We start from the raw sequence: 22,894 nt of genomic DNA on the forward strand, positions 1-22,894 counted from the left end.
TACTCAAGTACACAGACACACGGAAAATAAAAAATAAAAAATAATTATAAAAAACAATAATACTCATACAACTCTAAAACTATGCCTCTCTTTCCACAGCCCCACACCAAGAGTCCCCCAAAAACCCCATTTCCCATTAAATGAATCCCATATCCCCAGCCTTCTACACGTGTCCTCTTCAAAGGCTGCAACCCTCTCCATCTCCTCTCATCACTCCTGAATTGAGGGAGCTCCAACCGATCGAACAAAACAAACCGACCAAAACAATCTGCCTGCCTATCATAGCACTGGTCAGGACACCATTTTTATATATTTATCTCCTACGACCACCCCATCACCCAAAACTCAGAGTCTGGGGCAAAACTAAATCCAAATGCCCAACACTTCACACACAAAACTCTGTACCTTCAACCAAAGTTCCTGAATCTCAGCACACCTCCAAAAAACATGGGCCGTGTCTCCATCCTCCGATTGGCAATGCCAGAAGGAGGGTGTGTCAGACAAGCCTAAACAGTCTAGAGGGGGTCCAATAGAATCCATGTAGAATTTTGAATTGCATAAGTCGCACCCTTGCATATCTAGATACAGACTTGATCCTAGCCCACACTCCTTCCTCCGATAACAAATTAAAATCTTTATCCCATAGAAGTTAAAGCTCCTTCCCCCAGACTCTGAACTAGCAGGGAGTAATACACTGATGCCACATGACCTTTTCCAAAAGCAGAAATCACCACTCCCAGACAATCTGCTGCTTTAGGGGGGTGTATGCTACTCCCAAAATAGTACAGAGCAAGTAATCATGTAAATACCTAAAAAAACTGAGATCTGGGAATCCCAAAATGTTGAACCAAATTATCAAAGGATCTCAACACTCCACTCTCATATAGATCACGAGCATAGAAACCCCCCTCACAATCCACTCTAACCAGCAGAAAGGGAACTTAGCAATACATCATTTTGGGTTCAGCCATAAGCTCAAGGCAGCATTCAAATAAATGTCTGAATCAAACACACTGGACACTTTTGTCCATACTGAGTGCAAATCGGAGATAACAGGGTGCAACTTAACTTCTCCGGTTAGTTTCATAGAAAGGCTTTGGAATGGCAAAATGGGGCAAGAACTTCCTGTTCAATACAAAACTAGGGATGGACTCTTTCAGGTGGAAGCGACCAATGAGCAGCTGTGGGTAGAGTAGCCAAAAACTGTACTCAACTAAAACTATAATTACTTTAAACAAATTAATACTCAAATAGAAGTAAAAGTACTAACATAAATAATTACTTGAGTAAGAGTAAGAAAGTATCCAATTAAAAGAGTACTCAAGTAGTGAATAACTCGTTACTTTCACAAATTACTTAATACACATTTAATATGTATTACAGAATAATTATTAATGGAAATTCTGTCATTACTCACCATCAAGTTGTTCCGTACCCATATGACTTTCTTCCATGCAACACAATAAGTAGATATTAGATATTAGGGTCACTATTTACTTTCAGTGAATGTTTTTTTTTCTCCATATTATGAAAGTGAATGGTGAACGAGACTGTCAGTCCTTAACATTCTGCTCTACTAAACATATTTGTGTTCCAAAAATAGTAAATTATGGCTGAGCTATCACTTTAAAGGAATAGTTCACCCAAAAAAATCAAATTCTCTCATAATTTACTATGCCATCCCAAATGTGTATGAAATCCTTTCTTCTGCAGAACACAAATTCAGATTTTTTTAGAAGAATATTTTAGGTCTGTAGGCCAAAATTTGCTCCAAAAGCACATAAAGGCAGCATAAAAGTAATCCATAAGACTCCAGTCTTTAAATCCATATCTTCAGAAGTGATATGGTTGGTGTGGGTGAGAATCAGATCAATATTTCTTATTTTTTTGCTAGACATTCTTCTCCCTGCCCAGCATGTGAATCACCAAAAACACAAGAAGAAGAATGTGAAGGTGATCTGTTTGTCATCCACACCTATCACCTCACTTCTGAAGATATTGATTTAACCACTGGAGTCTTATGGATTACTTTTATGCTGACTTATGGGATTTTGTTTAGCTTTAAAATGTTGCCACCCATTCACTAGCATTGTATACAGAGCTGAGAAATTCTTCTAAAAATCTACATTTGAGTTCAGCAGATGAAAGAAAGTCACACATACCTGGGATGGCATGAGAGTGAGTAAGTAATGAGAATTTAAGTTGTTGGGTGAACTATCACTTTTAGGACTCTTGTCAGATCTGAATGAATTTGTCAATAATAAGAGAGATTTGGAAAAATCTCTAGTAATCCATCCATCCATCTTCAACTACTTATCCAAATTCGGGTCGCGGGGGCAGCTGCTCCAGCAGGGGGCCTCAAACTTCCCTATCCCGAGCCACATTAACCAGCTCTGACTGGGGGACCCTGAGGCGTTCCCAGGCCAGTGTGGAGATGTAATCTCTCCACCTAATCCTGGGTCTTCCCCGAGGTCTCCTCCTAGCTGGACGTGCCTGAAACACCTCCCTAGGGAGGCAGCCAGGGGGCATCCTTACCAGGTGCCCAAACCACCTCAACTGACTCCTTTCGACGCAAAGGAGCAGCGGCTATACTCCGAGCTCCTCACGGATGACTGAGCTCCTCACCCTATCTCTAAGGGAGAAGCCTGCCACCCTTCTGAGGAAGCCCATTTCGGCCGCTTGTACTCGGGACCTAGTTCTTTCGGTCATGACCCAGCCTTCATGACCTTAGGTGAAGGTAGGAACAAAAATTGGTAGATTGAGAGCTTTGCCTTCCGACTCAGCTCTCTTTTCGTGACAACGGTGCGATAGAGCGAGTGCAATACCGCCCCCGCTGCCCCGATTCTCCATTGTCCCCTCACTCGTGAACAAGACCCCGAGGTACTTGAACTTCTTCACTTGGGGCAATACCTCCTTCCCTACCTGGAGTACGCACTCCATCGGTTTCTCTAGTAATTATTATGGTACTAATGTGAAAGTGTCCCACAAGGACATTATATAGAATGCTGAAATATAAACTAAAGCAAGATCAAGTTCTATTAGTCTTCATCAGTAGATTTACTCTATAGTAAACTTTTCTGGGGGGTGTTTGGGGTCTGACTGTGGCACTAATGTTGGAATGTGGTCTTTATAATTTTATTTTTGACACACAAACTATTTTTTCTCATATGTCAAATGTTAATATGAGTGGATTGTCTCTCTCCACGTGGAATGTGAATGGGCTGGGGCACCCCATAAAAAGAAGGAAAGTTATTTATTTTCTTAAATGTAAGAAATATGATATAGAGTTTCTTCAAGAAACACATATTTCCTTGCAGGAAGCTGACATTTTTGGGAAGATATGGGGTGGGCATGTTTTCTTTAGTGCAGGGCAGTCATTACACTGATAAGTAAACATCTACAATTCAAATGTCTCAAACAGATTAAAGAACATTTAGGAAGAGTCATTATTGTTTTAGCAGAAATTCAGGGGCAAAGGTTGATTTTAGCTAATATTTCGCACCTAACGCTGATGATCAGGGCTTTTTTATAGATCTTGAAGGGATGTTGCAAGTTGCTGGCACCCCTCATGATATAATATTGGGAGGAGACTTTAATCTTTTGATGGACTCAGTCCTTGATCATAGTGAAGCAAAAGCGTGTATGCCCCTAAAGCAACATTCACAGGATGTGTAAAAAGCTTGGTCTTACAGATATTTAGAGACTTTTGAACCCATCTGGTAGGAACTATAACTTTTTTCATCAGTCCATAAGATTTATTCTAGAATAGATCTCTTTTTTATATCCAAGTCCCTCATTTCTTCTGTTGTTGATTGCTCAATTGAAATATATTAGTCTCAGATCATGCCCTGGTGAGTTTAGTGGTGTTGCCATATATGGGGAAAAATAAATCATATCGTTGCCTCTTTAATGTATCCCTTTTGCAAAATCCTGATTTCCAACAAATGATAAAGGCTGAAATCATTGTTTATATGGAGATCACCTGGTCCTCATTTTCCTCTGTGAGCGTGGCTTGGGAAGCACTTAAGGTTCTTAGGGGTAGGATCATACAGTATGCCTCATTCATCAAAAATCCAAAACACGAACTTGTGGAGTTGGAAGAGAATATTAAAAGTACTGAGACAGAACTGAAGTGCAGAATGTCATCTGATGGCCTCAGAGAATTGACCAGATTGAAATACATATATAATACTATTTTGTCACAGAAGGTTGAGTTTTGATTATTTATGAATTGTTTGATCTTATGCTACAGAACTGGCTCAACATTTGTTAGAAGTCAATAACGAATCATTAAAGAATGGAAAGCTTCCACCAACCATGACACAAGTCCGGATCAGTCTGATTCTTAAAAAGGACTAAGATCCAAGCGAGTGTAAGAGTCACCGCCCAATTTCCCTTATCCAGTTAGCTGTTAAAATGTTTTTAAATTCTCAGGTTACAGAGTCAATTGGTCTAAATCTGAAGCTTTGGCTCTGACAGAGTACTGCCTTCCAGTGGCCCAAACAGGGCATTAAGTATTTAGGCATTTTATTCCCAGCTAATTTGTGTGATTTAATTGGAGTTCATTTTGACCCTGTAATAAAAAGTTTTTCAAGTGATGTGAGTTGATAGGCTTCATCACATTTATCTAAATATAATTGTATTAAAATTAATTGTATTCCAAATTCAACTGCTACAGTCTCTCCCTGTTGACGTCCCCTCTCTTATTTCAAGCAATGATAGCATGGCAAAGTCCTTATTATTTGAAATGGTAAACGTCCCAGATTGCATTTCAACAAACTACATAGGCCAATTGACAAAGGTGGGCTAGGCCTACCGAAGATTTTGTTTTATTATTATGCATTCGGTCTCAGACATTTGGCTCAATGGTCGCTTCCACCTGTGAGAGCCACTCCCTGGTTTCCTATTGAATGGGAAATTCCTTGCTCCTATTTTGCCATTGCAAAGCCTTTCTATCTAACTAACCGGAGAAGTTAAGTCACACCCCGTTCTCTCGCATTTGCACATGGTTTGGACAAAAGGATCCAGACTGTTTACCCTAAACCCTAAATTACTTATTAATAAGTCTCCTTCCTGGGGGATTTCTGGGGCCTTTTTTGGGGGGGTTACTACAATCTGTGACCTATATTAGAGTGGAGTGCAAAGATCTTTTGATTCATGGTTTGGTTCAACATTTTAAGATTCCTAGATCCCAGTTCTTTAGGTATTTACAGCTGTGCCACCTGTTATGTACTATTTTTGGGAGTAGTATACACCCCCCTAAATAGGCAGATACTCTGGAAGTGGTGATTACTGCCTTTGGAAAAGGTCATGAGGCATCAGTGTATTACTCCATGTTAATTCAGTGTCTGGGGGATGGAGCTTTCTCAAGAGTTTATGGGAGAAAGATTTAAACTTGGCATTGGAGGAAGGAGTGTGGGCTAGGATTCTAAAAGGCATCAAGTCTACATCTAGAGATGCAAGGGTCCATCTGATGCCATTTAAGATTTTGCATCGATTCTACTGGACACCCTCTATATTTTATAGGTTGGGTCTTAAAGACACACCAACCTGCAGGTGGTGCCAATAGAAAGATGGGGACACAATATATGTTTTTTGGGGATGTATAAAGATCCAAGAATTTTGGTTGGGAGTTCAGAACTTTATGTGTAAGGAATTGAACACTGAATTTTCATTTTGCCCCAGATGCAAGGGTCCGTCTGATGCCATTTAAGATTTTGCATCGATTCTACTGGACACCCTCTATATTGTATAGGTTGGGTCTTAAAGACACACCAACCTGCAGGTGGTGCCAATAGAAAGATGGGGACACAATATATGTTTTTTGGGGATGTATAAAGATCCAAGAATTTTGGTTGGGAGTTCAGAACTTCATGTGTAAGGAATTGAACACTGAATTTTCATTTTGCCCCAGATGCAAGGGTCCGTCTGATGCCATTTAAGATTTTGCATCGATTCTACTGGACACCCTCTATATTGTATAGGTTGGGTCTTAAAGACACACCCACCTGCTGGTGGTGCCAGTAAGAAGATGGGGACACAATATATGTTTTTTGGGGATGTATAAAGATCCAAGAATTTTGGTTGGGGGTTCAGAACTTTGTGTAAGGAATTGAACACTGAATTTTCATTTAGCCCCAGACTCTGTATACTGGGTGATTGGACACTTAATTGATCAGGGCCTGTCTCCCTCATCGGATCTCCGAGCCAGTACCCTGTGAGCTCACTCGATTTCCAGCTTATGGCCTGTAACTTCGAACAGACTCGAGAATTTCACCATATCTCGGCCTTCCACATGCTCAAGAATTCCAACAATTTGGACGTTATTTCACCGATTATGATTTTCTCCAGTTTTTCCCAAACGCGTTCCAAATCTATTTTAGTCACTAGCGGATTAGCAGGTAATTACCTCTCTGTTGACTCCAGATAATCGATCTGCCTCTCGATGTCCATGATTCTTGTAACCAACTCTGAGAATTTAGCCTCCGTTGCCGTAATTGATCGATGTATTACAGCCAGATCTTCCAGGTCTGCTTCAACTTTTGCCAGCATTACAGACACGCTGGACAGTTGCCGCTGGATTTCTCCCGCCACACCATCCAAACTGAGTCCCTGGTCTGCAGTACCTGTCTGCGGTATCAGCTTGAGCATGTGAGTGTCCGTTAATATCTCCAGAGCCCGAAGATTTTTAATTCTTTGCCATGTTGACTTCATGGAACAGTTATGTAGCAGGGTGTACCAAATCTCACCGGTCTATGACATAAAAAAAATTTAATTATCAAAGTCGTTAACACACAGGACCCTCACATGGTGCCATGCAACTCCCAAAAGCTCTTTCTTTATATTTATGCTGCATTTAACATTCTGTAAAATAATTTCCACTGAATGTTTTGTGTTCTGGTGCAGAAATTTCCTCATCGGTCAGGTCAGAAGAAGAAGAAGGTGGTGAAATACACAATGGGCGGCTTCATAATTTTTGCTCTAATCTGCATCGTCTGGTTTCCTCTTCTCTTCATGTCATTGGTCAAGTCTGTAGCAGGAGTAACCAATCAGCCTTTAGATGTGTCCATACAGCTCAGCATATTGGGTTACGAGGTATTTTATTTCTATTTCTTTCTATTATTTGTGACATTTTATACATATATATATATATATATATATATATATATATATATATATGTATAAATTACGCAAACATTTGGCCGCCAGTGTGTGTGTGTATATATATATATATATATATATATATATATATATATATATATATATATATATACAGGTGAAACTCGAAAAATTAGAATATTGTGCAAAAGTTCAGTTAATTTCAGTAATTCAACTTAAAAGGTGAAACTAATATATTATGTAGACTCATTACAAGCAAAGTAAGATATTTCAAGCCTTTATTTGATATAATTTTGATGATTATGGCTTACAGCTTATGAAAACCCCAAATTCAGAATCTCAGAAAATTAGAATATTGTGAAAAGGTTCAGTATTGTAGGCTCAAAGTGTCACACTCTAATCAGCTAAACACCTGCAAAGGGTTCCTGAGCCTTTAAATGGTCTCTCAGTCTGGTTCAGTTGAATTCACAATTATGGGGAAGACTGCTGACCTGACAGTTGTGCAGAAAACCATCATTGACACCCTCCACAAGGAGGGAAAGCCTCAAAAGGTAATTGCAAAAGAAGTTGGATGTTCTCAAAGTGCTGTATCAAAGCACATTAATAGAAAGTTAAGTGGAAGGGAAAAGTGTGGAAGAAAAAGGTGCACAAGCAGCAGGGATGACCGTAGCCTGGAGAGGATTGTCAGGAAAAGGCCATACAAATGTGTGGGGGAGCTTCACAAGGAGTGGACTGAGGCTGGAGTCACTGCATCAAGAGCCACCACACACAGATGGGTCCTGGACATGGGCTTCAAATGTCAAACGTCTTACCTGGGCTAAAGAAAAAAAGAACTGGTCTGTTGCTCAGTGGTCCAAAGTCCTCTTTTCTGATGAGAGCAAATTTTGCATCTCATTTGGAAACCAAGGTCCAAGAGTCTGGAGGAAGAATGGAGAGGCACACAATCCAAGATGCTTTAAGTCCAGTGTGAAGTTTTCACAGTCTGTGTTGGTTTGGGGAGCCATGTCATCGGCTGGTGTTGGTCCACTGTGCTTAATTAAGTCCAGAGTCAACGCAGCCGTCTACCGGGACATTTTAGAGCACTTCATGCTTCCTTCAGCAGACAAGCTTTATGGAGATGCTGACTTCATTTTCCAGCAGGACTTGGCACCTGCCCACACTGCCAAAAGTACCAAAACCTGGTTCAATGACCATGGTATTACTGTGCTTGATTGGCCAGCAAACTCGCCTGACCTGAACCCCATAGAGAATCTATGGGGCATTGCTAAGAGAAAGATGAGAGACATGAGACCAAACAATGCAGAAGAGCTGAAGGCCGCTATTGAAGCATCTTGGTCTTCCATAACACCTCAGCAGTGCCACAGGCTGATAGCATCCATGCCACGCCGCATTGAGGCAGTAATTAATGCAAAAGGGGCCCAAACCAAGTACTGAGTACATATGCATGATTATACTTTTCAGAGGGCCGACATTTCTGTATTTAAAATCCTTTTTTTATTGATTTCATGTAATATTCTAATTTTCTGAGATTCTGAATTTGGGGTTTTCATAAGCTGTAAGCCATAATCATCAAAATTATATCAAATAAAGGCTTGAAATATCTTACTTTGCTTGTAATGAGTCTATATAATATATTAGTTTCACCTTTTAAGTTGAATTACTGAAATTAATGAACTTTTGCACGATATTCTAATTTTTCGAGTTTCACCTGTATATATATATATATATATATATATATATATACACACACACACACACACACACACACTGGCGGCCAAATGTTTGGAATAATGTACAGATTTAGACTTATGGAAAGATATCGGTACTTTTATTCACCAAAGTGGCATTCAACTGATCACAATGTATAGTCAAGATATATTTACACACACAAATCTTTGTAATTGCAACTGTAAAGGGATTAATGGAAAGGAGGAGGCAAGATACAGCTTGACAATATAAATAATATTTTAATTATAAACTTAACCAAAAAGACAAACACACACACGTGTCATATAGCTGTCCATAAATCTCACTGTCTCTGTCGCACTGCTGTCATCGGTCAGCCTTTATGAGGATTCATGACTTAGAAAACTTTAATGTCCCCGAAAGGCAATTTGTTGTACAATACAGGCATATTGACACATAATCCACAACACAAACATTATCCACATGCACAATGTCATAAATAAATAAAATAAATAAATAAAACCACTTCACATTACTTCACGTATATTCTCCAATCATACCCCTCCCCCCACCTTATTTGATTGGGTTATTGCCATAGGAATGAATGAGTTTTTTGCTCGATTTGTTCTAACCTTCGGGTATCTATATCTACGACCAGAAGGGAGCGGCTTGAACTCCACTGAAAGTGGATGGGTTGTATCCATACAAACCTTGTCTGCCTTCTGTGCCAATCTGGTCAGATATAGTTTGTACAGGTCTACCTGTTGTTTACCAATGATTTTTCCACAGGTTTTAACAATCTTCCCCAATTTGTTCCTATGGGTAATTTTTGAATGTCCATACCAGCATACTATACAGTAAGAGAGAATACTCTCAATAAAAGACTTATAAAAAAAAGTCAGAATTTTGTTATCAACATTAAAATAATTAAGTTTCCTAAGAAAATACAAACGTTGTTGGCCCTTTTTAAAAACGGCATCAGCACATTGATCCCAGGATAATTTATGGTCAATGATAAGACCGAGATATTTGTACTCCGTCACCATCTCTATCTCCTCTCCTTTTATCAGAGTCGGAGTGGGTGAGGGCGCCCTATGTCTAAAATCAAAGACTAACTCTTTGGTCTTGGACGTATTCAAAAGCAACTGGGAAGCTTCACACCATTCAGCAAATTCATGCAACACTGGACCATGTTCAGTTTCATCTTGCTCCAGTAAACTAATCACAGCAGTATCATCCGCAAATTTAATTATATGACGTCCTTGGTAACTACTGCGACAACAGTCAGTGTACAATATATATAATAGTGGTGAAAAGACGCTACCTTGTGGTATCCCAATTGAAGTGAAGCGGACCCCAGATAATGTGTTCCCCACCCTTACTCGTTGTGGCCGCCCACTCAGGAAATCCAAGATCCATTTAATTAGTTTTGAGTTTAGCTGGAAATTGTCTCTAAGTCTGTTTGCTAAAATTTGTGGGTGGATTGTATTGAATGCTGATGAAAAGTCAGCAAATAAAACGCGAGCATGTGTTTTACAACCTTCCAGGTGTTTATACAGATAATTTAAAAGCACTACAATGGCATCGTCCATCCCCCTCCCAAATCTATAGGCAAATTGTAGAGGGTCAAGGGCGTGTCTACAAGAGTTCATGATGTGTGTTTTAATGATCCGCTCAAGTGATTTAACTAAAAGAGAGGTGAGGGCGATGGGCCTATAATCCTTGGGTGAGGATGGGTGGGAGACTTTGGGAAGGGGGGTCACAACTGCTGTTTTCCAAAGCAGTGGATCCACCTGGGTGTCTATTGAGCGCTGGAAGAGGTAACAAAAAATTCCACTTAATTGGGCCACACAGTGCTTCAGCACTCTGCCTCCAATGTTATCCGGCCCCGGGCTTTTCTGTACGTTAGTCCTCTCAAACACTCGCTGGACCATCTCCTCCTTAATGATCAAAGTGCTCTCCATCCCAGTATCGTCTATCATAATCTGTTGCCGGGCAGAGACATTATCACTGTCATTTATTTCAAAGCGGGTAAAATGTTCATTTAAATTGTTGGCCAGAGCAAAGGATGCTGTGTCATCCATAAAGTACATTTTTTTCCCTGTCTTAAAGGGGGCGTTGGCCATCAACTTTATACCAGTCCATGCAGCCCTTGAATTCCCCATAGACAGGGTACTCTGTACCTTGTCCTTGTACTGACACCTGGCCTTATAGATCTCCTCATTGACCTTCCTTTGCATATCTTTCCTGTTCTGTAAGCTTCCTGAAGCGAAGACTCTCTTTTTCTCATTTAGTGTGTCCTTCAGTTCCTTTGTCACCCACGGTTTATTGTTTGGGTACACCTTGATGGTCTTAGTTGGAATGACCGCACTCATGTATGAGTATGCCTTGGGGATGGAGCCATAGCATAAGTCAATGATTTTATTTTTTCGTGTTGGACAGGTGACATACTGCGAATAGGTAGACAGAGTTTTTTTGAGCGTACAGTTATTAAAATCCCCCATTATAAACTTGGGCGCATCTGGTGAGATTTCATCCAATTCTTGGGTGATATTAAAAATAATGTCTGCTGCCTTATTTATGTCTGCTCTTGGATGTATATAGACAACAGTCAGAAATATTTGTGGGAATTCACGGGGAAGATAAGAGGGTCGCATAGAAACTGATAAAAGTTCAATATCAGAAGTGCAGATCTTTTTTCTTACCACAGTCGTTTTGCACCATCTGTTGTTTATCATGACGCACACGCCCCCTCCGTGTTCCTTGCCTGTTGGCTTGCTGCATCGGTCCAAGCGCACTATACTAAATCCGTCGGGACAAACCTCGGAGTCTGGCACGGTACAATTTAGCCAGGTTTCAGAGAAGGCTAAGACACAGGCTTCCCTGTAATCATGCAGGTAACGAGTGTTTGCTTGCAACTCGTCTGCTTTTCTTTTTAACGATTGGACGTTGGAGAGAATGATAGTTGGTAGTGGAATTTTTGTTTTCCTCTTCCTGAGTCTTTGGCGAACTCCTCCCCTCTTCCCTCGTTTTCTCTTGTATTCCTTGTCATTGAAAGTTCTTGTTATCTCCGTGGGTATGTTTACATTGGTATGATTCCAATCGCCCACGTAGGCACTCAGTTGTAAGAGAAAGTCTCTGTTGTAGCGTACATGTGACTCCGCGTTTCTGGCCGGTTCACTTGCCACGCTGATAACAAACAGTATCGACCCGACTATTAAAGCCTGTTCCCATACGCGACTCATAGTGACTTATGGTATCGTTCTGTAAAACAGTGCATCTAATAATGTTTTGTACTGAAAATAATCACAACAAACAACTAATCAAACAAACAAAACGGACGAAACAGATAGCCTGTACTGCAGGTCGCCACTGTGCCCCGCCCTCAGCCCTGCCACATTCCTCCCTCATACTCTCATGAGGGGCGCGCCTTCCGCCCCGTCTACCTGGATGAGGGAGGGGACATGGGGAGGTAAAAAAAAAAATGTGGCACCTACATGCCGTAACGGCGATCATACCAAATTAATAAACATTTTAATAAAGTAAGGCAAAATCCAACACGGATCGGCAGTGGGAGAGAGAGAGAGAGAGAGAGAGAGAGAAAAATAACAATTACACGCTGTTTCCCTGATACGCCATAGTTTGGTCATCGGCCAGTCCTCTACTCTCTAATGGACGGCAGCCATGCCTCCCCTGGCGGACGGAACTCCCGGCACGTTTTTGATGGACGGTAGAGGTCTCCCCCGCCCCTGGCAGCGGTAACCGTTCCAGGCGGTTGGTTGGGAGTGGCCGTTCCTCCGATTCCAGGCGGCCGGGCTCCTCCGTCCTCTGGCGGATGGCTGCGGCTGCTCCTTTGGGCTGGATGGTAGCGCCGAGAACTCCGCTACAGCGCATCCCTCCACCTTTCCGGGTTTCGGCACCAGTGTAAAGGGGTTAATGGAAAGGAGGAGGTGAGAACCGGCTTGGCGATATACGTAAACAATATTTTAATTCTAAATTTAACCAAAAAGACAAATTCACACACACAGGTGACGGACTGCTGTTTGTAAATCTTTCTCTCTGTCGCACTGACATCTTCGGTCAGCCTTTATGCCTTTCGAGGGCTAATTAGCCTGATTATGGGCCGGGTGTGCCCAGCCCCGCCCTCCGCCCTGCCACAGTGACGTATACATAATAGATATTTTTATTAGGGATTATTCATAATGAAACTGGAATACATTATCAGTCTGAATTTATTGATTTACCTTATATTTGTAATATAATAAATATTAAGAATATATTCCTCATTTTACAGTATATGTACAATATTATTCATAATCTCATATGTACAGTATGATCAAATATAGAGTATAATTGAATATGATGAGTGTATAATTATAAATAGTATATATAAATGTAATTCGACAGGTATAGATGCTATTAATTTCCATATTTGTTAAAGACAGTTTGACCATTGAAATGTGTACCATTATTTTTCATTTTACATGTTCAGGTTGTAGTTGCTATAAAAGGTTGAAAAAGAAATGTAAAGGCCCAACTATGAAGCCAATTCAAATGCAAGTAGTTTGAATCAGAAAAATGTTATGTTTTCATTGCCCCATTGATGTTTTTGGTATAGGAGTATTATTCATTGTAGTGTTAAACAAAATCAGTGATTGTAATCAGAAAATAAAAATGTTCAATTAATATGCCTGATAAAAGCAGCATTCTATAATCATGATGTATTTTCATTTAATTGCATTATTATATTACATATTTGTGTGTGCGTGTGTGTACACAGCCGTTGTTCAGCATGAGTGCTCAGGAGCAGAATCTGATCCCATACTCTGAATCGGCATTCCAGAAGATGACCAGCCAGTTTGCCACTCACCCGGTACATATAGACACAGCTGTGAAGAAAATATGCCTGAGTGACTACTGTATATAGTTTTTTCACTTAATTTACACTTTGCATTGTTTGTGACATTAATTGAGAATTAATTTATTGCCAGACCTTTACCATGTCAAAATGCATATCAGGAGTGATACAGTATTTTAGCTTTCTATTGTTGTGTCTTCAGTCATCAGACTTAAGGGTACATGAAACTTAAATGTTTTAATTTAAGTTTCATTGCTTGTATATGTACATTTTGTTATTGGCAAGATTACCTTGAGCAATATGTAGACATTGTCAGTTTGATAAAATTGTATTCTATTTCTTACTCAGTCTGCGATGCAGTTCATTGTGAACTATCTGGCAGAGGATATAGTGACAGCAAAAATCAAGAGTGACGCCAGTTTGCTGTGGAGCATCAGTCCTGCCAGTCGAAATGCCATGATCCTGGAGCTCAGTAACTCCACACACTTCTACATTACACTGAGCTGGACTTTACTGCGGTAAACACATTTCTCTATCACACTGTACTGTACTTTATTGCGGTGTGCACTATGTGTGTGCAGCGAAGTCATTGTTTTTATCCGTATTATCTATCCGTATATTCTGTAACTGGATTTGGCCATGGCTAAAACTGGAATAATGTCAAAAAGCCCAATTTTAAATGTAACTCTATTTTAATTTCCATATAGCAGATATGCCTTCTATTATTATTATCATCATCATATTTATTTATTTTTGCTTACAAATATATTTTTTCACTCTGAAGTGCTCAGACCATGTAGGCTATTAATTTAATTATCAGCATTTTGTGATTTACTGTAATAATCACGTATGACTATATCACGATTTTTATGTTATTTAGATTAATTGTGCAGTTCTGAAGGATCGTGAAATTAGTCAAATGATAAGCTCTTTAGAAAATCAAGTGGCCAAATAAAAATGTGCATCAAAAACATTGTGATATTGATTCATTTTAAATCGCCAGCTAAATCATTGTGATGATATCCCAGCCCGGACACTCTGCTCCAAAGCACAACATTTCCATTCGTAATTCATGTCCTTTTAACTGTACATCTTCCGTCATTATTTTTTGTGCATGGTTATAACTTGTCTTAGTGTATTTTACTCCTTTCTCGTCTTATTGAACGCAACTGACTCACATGCTGAACTGAACAAATGACACACCTCCTCTCATTCAGGCATACAGCAGATACTCATTCACAAACCAGATGACTGCATTAGTTATTCATTTCATTGGTGAACGACTTCTAGTACATTCTGCTCATTCATGAACGACATCTCATCTCGTTCAGACTCAAATGGCATACTAGTTCAGTGAAGCAGTGCATTCATTCACTGGGTCCAACCAATGCTATTGGCTCATGCTATAGTCAGTCTTTACAGGCATGAAAAACATTAGAGCATTGGAAAGGGAGAGACTTCATATATGCTGTTTCACATCAGTGATTTGTATTTTGATGTTTGCAAAACAATTGCAAGTTTCCAGTTGCAAAGTCTGCTGTTTGTACACAAATTGTATTATCACTGTTTATTGCCTGTTTGTTGCTGTTTGTTTTATTGAGATTTTTATCCATTAACTCTGAGTTATTGAATTTTGATGTTTGAAATGAATAGTATGACTGAATAATTTAATATATATATATATATATATTAAAAATAAACATAATGTAGCATTATCGCAAAAACTGACACTTCAAAATAAGTGGAACAAAAAAAACAAAACTTTGACAAATAACAGTCTTTGATGATGTATATATCCAAATTCATAACTTGTGGAATACATCTTGAAACTAAGTTTGTTTAAACATTGGATTACAGATACTAGGCCCATCAAAATCATGTCATGTTTTTTTTTTCACCAATTGCTCCAAAAGTCTGACACAATTTCATATTTTCTTAATTTGTCAGATTAATGAAGTTAATGTTTTTACAGAAATGAAATTTGTATAAAATGTTTTATTTTATAAAAAAAAAATGTATAATTAAAAATGTTGATAAAATCAAATTAACTTTAAATATGATCAAATTCAAAATGAAATGCAAAAGTATAATATAATGAATTTATTGAAATAGATTTCCTTTATAAAAAATAAAAAAAATTCAATATACTGTATGGTTACCCTATCCGGGTCAAATTTGACATGGAACAGCAAAGGTGTCTCCTGTTTTGAACAGTAACCAAGGATTAACTCTTGAATATGACCAGGGGTGTAAAATAACGAATTACAAATACTCACGTTACTGTAATTAAATGCTTTTTCCCAAGAATTTTACTTTTTTAAGTAGTTTAAAAATTATACATTTACATGAGTATAGTTTAAGTGCTGTTACTGTACTTTTACTGCGCTATTTTCCCACCATCTGTGTTCTCCTGATTTAATTTTTATCTATCAACATGATTGGCTAGGGAGAGTCTCGTGACTCCCTTCAAATCAAATCACACATCAAATACTTGAATAGCAGTTGCAGATCTGGCGCCAACTGTGGAGAATACCTCAAGCAACGTTTACAGCTTAATATCACGGCCGCACCTGGAAGGGCTTTTCGCAGTGAAAAAGGCCAATTGTTTGATTGTGTCATGTGAGTTTAACTTGCTCAAGCCATATATCAGCATTAATCCTGCCTCTAATTTGAAGAAACATATGGAGGTAACATATGGTGGGTAAAGTCCATAAAGTCCAATGGATGCCCTTACTCGCACGTTATACGTTATTCAAGGACCCAAAAGCAGTTGCGTGTCTATAATGTAGCCTATCTATATATCACTGAGATTATTGGGCTGTGTGATAGATTAATGCAATGTTATCAATAGGGCTGGACAATAAAATGATCTAGATGTTTATTGTCTATATTACCATGTTCTACACCTAGAACAGGGGTGTTCATTACATCAATCACGTTAAAAATAGCACCTCTGGTTGTTTGATCTAGATGTTTTACTTAAAGAAATAATTCACACAAAAATGAATATTCTCTTATTATTTACTCACACTCATGCCATCTGTCTATGACTTTCTTTATTCAGAACACAAATTAAGAATTTTTCAGCTTTGTAGGTCCATTCAATGTAAGCGAAGAGGTGCCAACATTTTTACATTCCAAAAAGCACATAAAAGCAGCATAAAAGTAATAAATACAACTCCAGTGGTTTAATTCATGACTTCAGAATTTATATGACAGGTGTGGGTAAGAAACAGAGCAATATTTAATACACTTTTGCTAGAAATTCTTCTCTCTGCCCAGTAGATGGCGATATGCATGAAAAATGTAAATCACCAAAAACACAAGAAGAAAGTTAAAGTGGAGATTGACTGAGCAGGGAGGAGAATTAATAGTAAAAAAGGAATTAAATATTGATCTGTTTCTCACCACATCTATCATATCGCTTCTGAAGACATGGATTAAACCACTGGAGGCACATGAATGACGCTGATTTATGTGATTTGTGGAGCTTCAATATTTTAGCACCGATTCACTTTCATTGTATGGACCAAAAGAGCTGAGATATTCTTCCAAAAATCTTGATATGTGTTCTGCAGAAGAAAGCCATACATATCCAGGAAGGCATGAGGGTGAGTAAATGATGAGAGAATTTCATTTTTGGGTGTTTTATTCCTTTTTAAGTGAGATGTAGCACCTGTACCAAACAACTTTTTCCATGCCTGCGTGGGAAAAGTGCAGGACATGACGTGCCAAGTGATCCTGCTTATTTAGCATTTGTTTTTGCACTCCTTGCATTGTTTGAACATGTTTTACGCAAGACAATAACGCTCTGTCAGCATTGAGGGAAATTTAGACCCTACGCATAAAACCGATTTTAATGTAATTGTTTCATACATTACGATTTAAAATGGTGATTAGTGTAATTAAAATAACTATTTAATCTTTTCATTTTTGTTATCATGTCTCCCTTTAATTTTTTGGAATCAGATTGGCGCAGTGTTTATCATAGATAAGTGATGTATTTTAAAATTTGGTATACAGTGTTCATTATAATGGGGCATAGGTTTTGCAACTCAGTACTCAATACACACTACTCATGAGTACTTTTAAATGAGCTACTCTTTTACTCTTACTTGAGTAGTTTTTAGGACAGCTACTTTTACTCTACATACACAATTTATTTTGGGAAGTAACAGTACTTCTACTTGAGTGTGATTTTTCAGTACTCTTTCCACCTCTGAGTATGACCTAATAATGTATTCATACTTAAATGTTATGACTAATTATTACACAGTTCGGAATAATCTCTGGAATAGACCTACAAGTCAAACACTGGAAACCTCCATTAAAAATCTACTTGATATGATAATGGTGTTTAATATTTTCTATCTAGTGTGTGTGAAATGTCATTGTTTACTTCATATTTGAGCAGGAATGCATCTCTCGCGTTAAATGCAGTGAGTGCTGGTGAACACACAGTGAAGTATGAAGACAGTGCACTAAGAGACAATTTGGTTTCTATGCTCAGAGGATCATGCAGTCGTCCGGTGTAAGTTTGTCTCAATGTCTCACAAAGTCCAATATTAATTGACTTAAAATTTCAATTGAAAGTCCTAGTTTCAATATGTGCAGTTTCTATGTACTAAATCTCTTTTATGCCATTTGTCAGGATGCTGGAAAATCTGTTGCCAAAGTATATCAGGGGAACATCCAGTCCAGATGCTAAAGTGGCACATCGACTTCAAGTGGGTGAGTTATTACATGTGTGATAAATGATGAATGACAGATGCACATTTTGAAGATATTTTAAATGACTTTAATGCAATCGTTCCCAGAGCATTCCAAATGGCAGGATGATCTTCATCTGCAGTTCTTCCGTCCACTGTCCATCAAACTGCTGCAGGGAAACGACAGTTCTGTGGGTGCAGGGGTGCAGTGGTGGGTGGTGGAAGAGTGTTTTCCTGAGGCTCCACCCAGCAGATGTCACAGTATTGAGATGGTGGTGTTCAATGATAAAGTCAGCCCATCCAGTGTGGGCTTCCTTGCTGGATACGGGCAAGTTTAAGACAAGTTCATTTATACAGTATGTCTGGCAAGTTGTTGAAAAATAGTTTATCCAAAACTAAAAATAAATAAATCATAATTTTTTATCCTCATGTTAAAGGGTATGCAGTGAAGCCATTATCTGTATCTGTTTGTGTATCTGTTGTAACTTTAAAAGTGTCTGTATTTGTTTTATTATTCGCATATAACCAGATGCGGGTGGGGTTTAAACCAGAAGTGTGTCAAAACTAAAAGAAAGAAAAAAAGACTATATATAGTTTCCATATAGCAAATGTAACATACAGACAGAGAGGAGCAGACAAATATGATGATATACAGAACCCAAGTGCAGTTTATTAAGAATCCAAAGTGACAAAAGAACAAACAAAAACGTCTAGGTTACGGATGTAACCTCCGTTCCCTGATGGAGGGAACGAGACGTTGTGTCAGAGAAGCGACACTAGAGGTCTCTCTTGAGCACCGAATATACCTCTGATCAATGAAAAAAGGCCAATGAGAAGTTGGCAGATATTATTTGGAAATGGTCCGGCCACTACAGCGGCTCGGCTCAGCGACGTGGCCGGGAGGACATAACGTCTCGTTCCCTCCATCAGGGAACGGAGGTTACATCTGTCTGACACTAGGGGTCCAATTTAAATCACGCCACGTGCTGAGCCGTGTGCGTGTTCTGCTGACACAGGAGCGGTCAGGTATTTTACGTGCCAAGACGACCAGCTGTGTCAGACTGCACGTACCCTTCCCCAATGCCCCATAAATGTCGCCTTCATCGCTGGCCGATCCAGCCTTAATCCCTAGGAAGAATGCACGGTGCTGTGGGGCGGCTGAAGTCGCTTTGCCTCGGAAGAAAGAAAGCCATGATCGCTTCGTTGCCATGGTTATGTTCTCGCAATGAGAATATAAACCATTCATAAATGCTGCCTCCATGTAATCGCAGCCCAGATATGCGAGGCAGCGCTTATGACCATCAGAAGTGGTGATAAAACAGCTTGGAAGAACTACATAGAGGTGGAAAGGCATCTTTAAAAAGACGCGTCCTGAAAAGGACATTCAATGCCTGCTGTGTATTGCTCTTTTACTTATGACAATACACTCTTTTAGAGGGGAAAACACTTATCTTTTAGAGAGTATAAGCTCTTTCACAGAAGCGCCCAGGGGCGTGGACTGCACAGCGTGCAGGGAAGGAGAAAGCTGCTGGAAATGCGCCGTAAGATCCAACAGCAGAGCTGTGGCAGAGGTGAGTGGAGCAGTAGTGAGAACTCAGCTTGCTCCTGCACAACCGCTCCGCTCCGAAGAAAATATCTAACTGACAGATGCACGTCCGCTTCCCTTTATACCCGTATGTCCTAGGGCGGGACATTCAAATTCTGTCTGCCAATTTCTCATTGGCCTTTTCTTAAGTTCAGAGGTACGCGAGGCTCTCAAGAAAGACCCCTTGTGTCACTACAATTGACACATCGTTGAGTTAGTGACAGAAGGGGAACTGGGGTTAAGCGGATAGAATTCAATGAAGCTGTCAGCTGAGTACATGTGAGGCGTCTATTTCTCTTGTTTAGTTGTACATCTGGCCTTCCACATCTCTTTCTGTCCATGTTAGAGCCAGTTGTCCTTTATCTTTGAAGACTGTAGTGTGCACCTTTGTATGAAATCTTTTTTTGGGCAATTTTAAGCATTGTATAGACTTCATTCCTCAAAACAATGACAGACTGATGAGTTTCTAGAGAAAGCATTTATTTGATTTTTTTGCCATTTTTGACATAATATTGTCCTTAAAACATGCCAGTCTATTGCATACTGTGGCAACTCAAACACAAAAGCTTCATTTAACGAACCAAATAGCTTTCAATTGTGTTTCATATAATGCAAGTGATTTTCTAGTACCAAATTAGCAATTAATATTAATCAAGGATAAGGTATCTGTTGGAGTGATAGCTTCTGGAAATGGAGCCTGCCTAGATTTGATCAAAAATTACTTTTTTTTTCAAATAGGATATTACTGATGTAAAAACAGCACCAGCAATGACTACATTTTGTGATCAGTTGAGTGCCACTTTGGTGAATTTGGTATAACACCCAATTTATTTGCTGTAGAAGATCAAGCTCTGGTTTCTTTATCAAGGGCTTGAAACTGCCATCTTAAAGTTTCAGCTTACTGTCTCTTTATTATATATAGGTTATACAGTTTCTATGTTTTGTAGTTTATGTGACCTGTTTGACCTACATGAAGGCTGTTAGCAGACGGTCACAATAGCCAGTGTGTCAGTGTCCTGACATGGGCAGTTAGACAAATACTATCAATATTAAGACTATGAGCCAAATTACTAGAGTGGAGAGTGGCATCTTCCCTGAAAGGATGGAGTATGTCTTTCTTTAGCAGGTCAAGTCTACCACAAAAACTCATCTAATTGTCTATAAATTATATCCAGACACCACTCAGACATCCAACCATTCAGTTACAATGATCTACCATACACCTCATATCAGCAACGTACATGGAGGGGGCCAGAGCATATTACAGTGTCTGACACTGTTTTTGCAAGTTCACACACCTCTTAAAGTTATCTTTATTGATCTCTGACTGACAACTAGACATCTTTAGTGTTGACGTGAATAACAATCTTAGACAATCTACATCTAGCGTTAGCCAGCACTTGTAAATTTCATCTGATATCAGATGCCTCCAACAAGCATTTTATAATGGAGGCTGGCGCCTGCATTTCTTCCTTAGAATAGAATCTCCTATGACCAGTGCACTTTCAATAGGCTTCTCTGAGTGGGGATAACCTGTTGGAAACTCTAACAGGAACAGGAGAGTGGTGTGGATTTGCTAAGTGGGTATGTCGCATAGACATCACCCAAACACCCTGCTGGAGAGCTCTACTACCAGGACCGACGTGTGTGTGTTCTTTGCTGTACTACCCATACTGGAAAAGATATCTACCTGCTTCTCTTTCTCACTGACCTCTGCTAGCGCTGCGTGTCACAACTCATTAATCGTCTCCATCAGCCTAACTGATTATATACATTTATCATACATTACTGCTGATGGATATAGCTATAGTAAACAAGTGTCATGCAATGCAAGTATTGATAACGTGTGCTGATGACATATAACAATTATTTGTTGTTGTAGTAGTGGTAGTTCCTAAGCAGCAAAGCTTTGAGATTGATGCAATAATCTGTGTAAAACATGGATGCTTGCAGCTGAATTGTGATAAATGAGAAAAGCAGGAAAAACAGAATCATGCATTAAAATAGCAGAGATTAAAGATTAAAATGCTGAAAACTGAAAAAAGATATTATAAACAATAGATCTGGAAGATATGGAAATAAAATCACATCTTGATATTTTTCAGCCTATTGACGATTATATATCTCAATAATACTGTATTTGCTCAAAAATGGCTTAAATTGTGCCCATGTGTAAAACTGTAGAACTTAGCTTTCACGATGCACATGAACTGGTCTGAGAGCGCTGAAAGAATACATCATGATTCATGAAACCTGAGCGTGAACACAGAACAGCACCTGTTCACTCTGAGGCACACAGACCATATTTTATGCTATTCATTTAATTGAATTACAGTTTGTTATGGTTTCTTTTAACATTTAAAATCACATATGATCATATCACGATTTTTTATGTTATTTTCAACAATTATGCAGCCTGGGGGAGTCATGTGGTGCCACACGTGGGTCGGACACGTGACCGGCGAGCTCTGCACACTTTGCTAGATTTTATTACTTTTTGTGTCATAAACCAGTGACAGTCGATACGCCCTGCTCCATAAATGTTCTATGCAGACAATATGTCAAAGAATTCAAAATCCTCGGGCTCTGGAGACATTAAAAGATACTTACATGCTCAAGCTGATACCCCTGACAGGGCCGCAGACCGGGGACTCTTTGGATGGTGCGGTGGGAGAGATTCAGCTGCATGTCGGCAAGGCTGGCGAAGGTCGTTTCTGACTTGGAGAATCTTGCTGTAATACATCGATCGATCATTGCCATGGACGGGGACGGATTATGACTTGCAAAAGCCCCTGGGCCAATTATCTCCTCCAAAAGTTGTTGACCAAGGGGGGGTCAAGAACCCCTGGTAGTCAAGGGACCCAGGGCACTGCCATGGAGACGAAATTCTCCAAGTTTGTTACAAGAGTGGGGGACATCGAGAAATGGATTGATTAT

General features: G+C 39.4%; 1 protein-coding gene across 1 annotated transcript in view; it reads left to right on the forward strand.

Moving 5' to 3' along the window:
• Positions 1-22,894, forward strand: part of si:dkey-11f4.7 (piezo-type mechanosensitive ion channel component 2) — a 554,199-nt gene that overhangs the window by 526,852 nt on the left and 4,453 nt on the right. Inside the window, exons 47-52 of the mRNA XM_052147980.1 lie at positions 6,907-7,095; positions 13,586-13,678; positions 14,012-14,181; positions 18,078-18,194; positions 18,315-18,394; positions 18,481-18,700. Coding sequence (XP_052003940.1) covers positions 6,907-7,095; positions 13,586-13,678; positions 14,012-14,181; positions 18,078-18,194; positions 18,315-18,394; positions 18,481-18,700 — 869 coding nt within the window. The remainder of the gene's footprint in view (positions 1-6,906; positions 7,096-13,585; positions 13,679-14,011; positions 14,182-18,077; positions 18,195-18,314; positions 18,395-18,480; positions 18,701-22,894) is intronic.

This window comes from Xyrauchen texanus, chromosome 18, assembly GCF_025860055.1.
Source record: "Xyrauchen texanus isolate HMW12.3.18 chromosome 18, RBS_HiC_50CHRs, whole genome shotgun sequence".
NCBI lineage: Eukaryota > Metazoa > Chordata > Actinopteri > Cypriniformes > Catostomidae > Xyrauchen > Xyrauchen texanus.